Raw genomic sequence first — 7250 nt, forward strand, 5'->3', positions numbered from 1 at the left:
AAACAATGAAATTCTAAGAGTCTTGCTGAAGCAATAGAATGAAGGAAGAATTCGCTCAAAATGGAAAAACGAAGAGAAAAGCAAGACCTAAGGGAATTAGTAGTGATAGTTGGAGATGTCAGAAGATTCTAAGATCAGAAGAAATAAAGTAAGAAGTGACTGAAGAAACTTTAGAAGGTATTACCCAACGAACAATGGCACTCTAAGTAGTAGGATAACCTTGAAAATCATGAATAATATTTAATTTGCTTTATCTGGTTAAAAAAATTAAAAAATGAATCACTTAAAAAACATATTTTAAGAATGCGAAGTTTACCATTTTCCAATACCATTCTTTTCACTAATTTAAATATTTCAATTAGATCAGAATAGTTACATTCTCAACACATCACATTTTTTTTTATGTAATTTAAGGTCTGTTACATAATGCATATATTCATTGCAAGGACGAATTGCATTAACACATAATGTGGTACAGTTGGAGAGGAAATATTAAAAGGATTTTTTTACACCAAATACTACAATTCAGATAATGAACAAAAAACCACATCCAAACTTCCCACGAATAAACAAACTAGAGGAACATAATCTAATTTTCCTACGTCCGAAAACTTAAAATTGGGATAATCGGCATTCCAAGGCACTTAAAGGCAACGACTAGACAGAACATATCAACTGATATTGTTTAAAAAAAGGATCCAAGAACAATGATGTATTAATCAAATAGATTAAGATTATTTTAGCTCTAAATTATCTACTTATTATTTAAAATAAAATCGAAAACATAAATAATTCTATAAATGATAATTTAATAAAATAAAACTTGAATTTATTAAAATATTTTTCAATATAGTAACTAAAACTACAAATTTCTAGAATCTAACCACTATATTAAAAGATACAAATTGCAAAATGTTGGTTGCATAATTTCTATTAACCAAAAAATGCATTCTTTACAAATAAATAAATTAAAAATTTAAAAAAAACAATTCATTAGTTTTAATAAATTTAGAAAATCCTTCGTAGAGAATTTCAATAGAATTATGACAATGTAATGCAAATTTGGAGTTCTCAAAAGAATTTTTCTAAATTAAATTATGGCACTACCATTATAGATGTTACATACATCACACCTGGCACTGATCAAATCTTTTAATCTTCAAAGATATCCCAAAGAGACCAACAAAATCTCGCCCCATCCAAGTGTCACTGATGTCCTAACGAATTGGTCAATATTCTCTTAGGACAAAAGCCTTAAGTTAGCTCCTCTCCAACAACTCCTGCTCCAATGATGCCTTTTCTTAAAAGCCTCTAGCAATATTTCGTTACCACATTTAGATTTTTTGTTATTTATAAAAACATTTTCAACTTAAATAATCTGTGCACTAATTAAAACTGTCCGGTAAGACAGTTGTATAAAGGTTGATCATCAAATGGTTGCAGAAAAAAAAAAAAAAATTCAAGGGAAATAAACTCTTCTAAATGCTTTCTTTAGAACACAGCTGATGAATTTACAACTTGTGGAAGAGCAAATGCTAACGCCACTACAACTCTTTAAAAAACAAAATGTTCTAAGCATCAGTTTCTACGACACTACCTGAACACAGAAGGAACCAATTAAATAATCGCTTATTATCTTTCGGAAAAAATACTGTTAATAGCATAAAACATACAAAAATTATGAAAGAAAATCGAGAACTTGACTCTCGTTTCTGTTAATCCAAAAATATTTTATGTATCTGCCATTTTTGAGAAATCCAACTATCAATCCAAAGTGAACGAGTATGAACAATCAAATTTAGGACTCCATTATTTTAATGTTAAATCTTTTCACTTAGCAGAAAACTAAATGTCAAAACTACATAACGTGGTCATCACCAACAATTTAAAATTAAGTGATTAGTTCAATTTTATCAAATTATAATTTCTAAGTATTAAAACAAATTTGAACAGAAGAAAAGAATACAAAGATACTGGGTTTCTTGCTTTTCTTTTTCGACCTGCTTCAACACAATTGGTAAAATTATGCAAATAAATGTAACTTTTATTCACTAGAATGTATTAAATAATCCTTTCCCATTAAAGTTTTTTAAAAATTATATCATCGTCCGTTTTCAAAAATAATAACTATATTAACGAATTCGATACTTCATTGAACACATTAATATTAATTCTAGACACGTAAAAGCACCTATAATAAGATCTGGAATGAATAAGACCTAAAATATTTAACATGGAATGAACCCACTCCTAATGTGTATTAACTGAAATTTATGAACTAGAAGGATGTGACAACATTCCAATACATTTCTTAATTATCTATGATAATTTCAATTTTCAAGCAAAATTGAGGTTGAGAAATCAATTATTTCATAGAGGAATAACCAGCCTAGGAGAAATAACCAGAAATCTTTAAAACAATCTACGTTATGGCACTCTTTGTTAGGTTAATTATATTCAGAGATAAAATTTGATGGGTTTGTGGCATTAAAATAAGCTACATTGAACATATAAAACAAAATGTAACATCTTACTGCCGTAGATTCTTACATTTTGTTGCCTTTTTTACTTAATTACGTCATTATGAATACATAAGGAACATACTTTGTCAAGATGTACAAAAATCTACAAACCTATAGGAATTCTTGTAGTAAGGGCTATCGTAAGATTCTTTATATCTCCTTTTCGCAACCTGATGTGGTGTCCTAGATCTTGATCTTGATTTAGGAGAATACGATCTGGAAATACTACGATGTCGCCTACCTCGTGGCATCTATAAATTAAGCATTGTAAACGATCAATATGAAATGGCATTACTGTTAGATGATCCAGTATTTCCTTAAAGTTTGTACCTGGTACTGAAAAGACATTTTTAGCTAATCTACACGTAAGTAGGTTGAACAATTAACATGATTAATCTAAATTAGCTGTCAAGTGACAAGTAAAAGATAAGTCTATATCGATTGTAATTGAAAAATTCACTTTTATTGATTTAAGGCGAATAAAATTTCCCACTATGGTTCACTCAAAATTCTACAATGTGGTTTAAACTATTATAACGTCAAAAAAAAGTTACTTTGCTTTAATCTCCAACTGTTAAATGAGACTGCTCTCTACATGAAAAGAGTCGTCGGCCATGATGTGTAATTATAAAATATTGATCAGAGCAACAACATGCACGAAGTCATATACACCTATTTACAATAAAAATAGTACTCACATTTTTCAATCTAATGGTGTCTAATATTCCTTCGAACAAATCCAGATCAACGCTTGTATTTGACCTTTCTTAAAATTAAAATAACAGGTTGATGGCGTTTCCACACAGCAGCTAAAACAAGGCTTCGCTAGTTACACAGAAATCCACTTAGCAGAAAATGGCGCCTTGAATATGGTATGGAGTTCCAGTCACTGCCTTTATGTTCCCCTACTGTTGTCAAAATAGTATAATTTTATTAACGCGCATTTTAAATTCGAATAGCAGTTAAATTATAATTTAGTTGGTATTACTATGTTTAATCTTTAATAAAAATTTTTTTTTTACCCACCATTATATACAAATTTATTAAATGTTCAAATGATTTCTAGAAGAATAATAAAAAGTGGAAATGTAAAAACGAATTGAATGAGTTTAATTTAGGGTTTTTGCTTTTTAAAAAGATTTTTTTTTAATTAGTTTACTGCTCTTTCAGCTAATAGAAGAATCTATATAAAAGTAAACCAATAATTTCAAATGTTAAAGGGTCCACGGTTTGTTTTCTGTTAAAATAAAAGAAAATAACATTTACCTCTGAATGTTGTTTGAATAAATTTTACGCCAAACATAAAACAATTGCGATTAAATCTCGTAGTATAAAAGGGTGCCGTGCTGTATCTCAAAGACCGTATAGTTATTTAATTTTTAAAAAACAATAATAATGTAAAACTTATTATTTAAGAATGACTACAGAGGAGCTATCAAACGCCTCAACCTCTTTTTTGAAGGCAACTTAACATTTGAATAATATTTACCGTTTATAAAAAATAAAATAATCCAGTGAGAGTATAAATCAGATTTATTACTTATGCAACGGTCTTCGAAAAACATCCTTAAAAACAAAAACACAAAATACTACCTCTTACTAGAAGTGGGAAAAAGTAACTTTGACGTGCAGTAAGGTCGGACCAAGCCAATGGTGACTTATCAGTTTAACTTAATTTAAATACTCAATCAAGCTGTTATTATAAAATATATAATCATTTAAACTTACTTTAAGAAATAAAGTGTACGATTTATAAATCTCTGAAAATAAACTTATACTGATATCACTCTGAACAAAAGAGCTACCCTGAAGCTTTCATGAAATTCTTCTCCGAAAGCATATTTAGTTCGAATGATTATACAAATTAAATTTTATAATCTACTCAATACATTCGCAGAAAGAATCTTAATTTTTAGAATTTTATTAGCTGAGCATCTGTTATTTATAAATTAATTAGGTCATTTGCTATATTACATAAAAATAAGAAATTTTCAAAATAAATTCTAGTACGAATAAAGTAAATTTTGTTTAAAGTTCACTAAATGGACTCTATAAATAATTATTTTTACATGTACTTATCGATTACTACGGGTAAACGTAATATAATTAGATGGCATGTTCATAAAGAATTGATTGGCTTAATTATCACGCAATGAATGTTGTTTGGAGTAAATTTTACGCCAAACATAAAACAATTGCGATTAAATGTAAAATAAAAGGGTGCCGTGCCGTGTCTCAAAAGCCGTATACTTATTTAATTTTTTAAAAACAACAATAATGTAAAACAATATGATTTAAGAATGACTGCGGCTAAATTGTTAAGAACGCCCGTTAGGGGCTAAGTGGATTAGCAACTTCTTAAGGGATCTTACCCACCTCTCCTAAAAACACAAACGTTAAATGTTTCTCTTTACACCTCAATGTAACTATAAACATAAAAATAGTTGTTTCCAATAAAAAGTAGATATTTGCAATATAGATTTAGTGAACCCAAATAACCAAAAATATGGTCACCCTGTTCTCTAGTTCAAAAAAATTGCAGCAAAAAAATGAAAAATTGTTCTGTGATGTCGCATTTTATTTAGTCTCAGTCCCTTTTTGCAGGACAAATGGGAAAAGGTTTTAGACTACTCGGGGGAGACTTATGTAATAGAAACATTAAAGAAACTCGTAGGTTATTTCAAGCTGGAAAATCTCAAGGTAGGTGGGTAAGTTGAACAGACTATATGGTTTATAAAGTAAGTAGAAAAAAAAAACGAATAAGGTGTAAATGTAACAAAGAATTCCGTAAAAAGATGAAATATTACTTTCTTTCATCCAATTCATCATTTGAAGCGATAAAAGAGACAATGAATAAGATGAAATGAATATAGCTAAAACGGAACATATTACCCAAAATGAACAACGCATAAGTTGACGATTTCTCTTTTGTTAAGAGTTCATGCATGGTCGCGAATGTAAATGACATGGTTTACTACACTATTATTTTCTTTTCTTTTTTTCTCTTCACAAGCAAAATTTAACGGAAACAGGTACTTGTTACTAAATAAATGACTGTCCTAATTTTAAAATTATTCTGTTAACATTTTAATAAATAAAATAGCTAAGTTATCAATAAAAGGTGATAAGCATTTTCGATATTTTTTTTAAAGATTCAATTCAAAGGTAATTTAAACTATTACGTACTCCTTCAGTAAAACCATTTTATTTAGCATAAATGCGGCATTTAATCAAATAATTAACTAATGATCAGAGAATGGATCCTTAGTTGCTGGTACAGTTTTTGAAAATTTCTTTTTTTTTTGTTTCAGTTTATAGAAGAGTTTTGGTTTTTAGAATTGTGTAAGAAAAAAACTAACCTAATGAAGCTCCATTTACGATAAATGAATCCATAAACTTACAAATTAGGTAAACAGTTTGCTAAGACTTTAGAAATAGATATTCACATAAACTATAAACTGGCTAAATACTCCATACACAATAACAAACCTTACATTTCGATGCTTTAAGAAGAAAATAAAAACTGCCTTTACCTGACATCTAGCGGTAGAATCAAGAAACTAATCATTCAATCGCTAGATGGCAGGAGCGTGCATTTATTTTGTAGGTCAGTGCAGACATTCATTGTGTTTACCAATTTTTCCTGTATTTGTTCTGAATTGCTTTGTAATTTGACTTCAAACTTCAACCACCTTATTTGCCATTAAAAAGAGGTATTTTATATTATTTAGTATGATTTACGGAAGGGATTAGCTCAGTGATTTAGCGTATTCTGGATTCCAATGTGGAATGATTATGATGCCCTTAGATTTTCTCTTCCTGGGAGGTTTTCACAGCAAACTGTTCGGTGATGGACAGTGAAAAAAAAGGAACTATTTGCATGTTAACATACATAATTACATCCTCTTTACTCTGAAATTGCATAACAATAGTGACGATGTACATATATTTTAATCAGGCAAAATAAGGTAAATGTGCTTATATAAACAAGCTTCTTTTCCTTTGTTCAGTCTCGGAATTCCCTTCAACAGAATCTGGTTCATCAACCAGATGAACTTCAACTAAAAAAAACTTTGGTTTTATGTGGTTAATACCTATAGTGCAAATTGTAGTGTATAAGTCAGAGTAAACGAAATTAACAGGAAAATATGTTAAATATGTATATAAAGTTGTTTGGTGATTGGAATAATAAAAAGACAATTTTGGGATGAAATTAAGCAATAGAATTAATAGTTAATTACTAACTTTGAATTGCTTATTAAGTAGTTAAAGTAATGTATTGTTTTTAAGTCATTATAGTTTTTATATCCATTCCCCTTGGGTTGCGAAATTCAACAAAAAGTGTTGGACCCTCGCCGATATCATTTACCGAAAGCTATACTTTTCCAGAGCTGAATTCATTTTGACTGACTGAAATAATTAGATTTATTTATAGATTTGAATACGCAATTTCATAATTCGGAAGAGGGCGGTTTTTCTGTATATTACACAATAGTTCTTTTTCCTACATCTGAGTTTTTGAAATATTTCACTAACAAACAAAAATTAAAATACCAGCTCTTTTGTTACTCTAATTAGATCCAACATTCTTGAATCAGAATAGTTTTCACTAAATTATCAGAATAGTACAAAACGCCCCTAAGATTAATGAAAATCGAATTCTAGAATTAATGAAATCATTAAGTTATTTTGGTGTTATTTGTTTGTACAATGTAATGCAATATTTGT

At 29.0% G+C, this 7250-nt stretch overlaps 1 protein-coding gene across 1 annotated transcript in view; it reads right to left on the bottom strand.

Annotated features, from left to right (window-relative positions):
• Positions 1 to 6034, bottom strand: part of LOC141458745 (uncharacterized) — a 32401-nt gene extending 26367 nt beyond the window's left edge. Inside the window, exons 1-3 of the mRNA XM_074137120.1 lie at positions 5882 to 6034; positions 3221 to 3430; positions 2634 to 2773 (exon numbers count right to left, since the gene is read on the bottom strand). Of these exons, the coding sequence (XP_073993221.1) occupies positions 2634 to 2773 (140 nt within the window). The 5' untranslated portion in view covers positions 3221 to 3430; positions 5882 to 6034. The remainder of the gene's footprint in view (positions 1 to 2633; positions 2774 to 3220; positions 3431 to 5881) is intronic.
• Between the last annotated feature and the right edge of the window lie 1216 nt (positions 6035 to 7250).

This window comes from Rhodnius prolixus, unplaced genomic scaffold, assembly GCF_049639745.1.
Source record: "Rhodnius prolixus isolate KJV_2025 unplaced genomic scaffold, Rpr scaffold_5, whole genome shotgun sequence".
Taxonomy (NCBI): Eukaryota; Metazoa; Arthropoda; class Insecta; order Hemiptera; family Reduviidae; genus Rhodnius; species Rhodnius prolixus.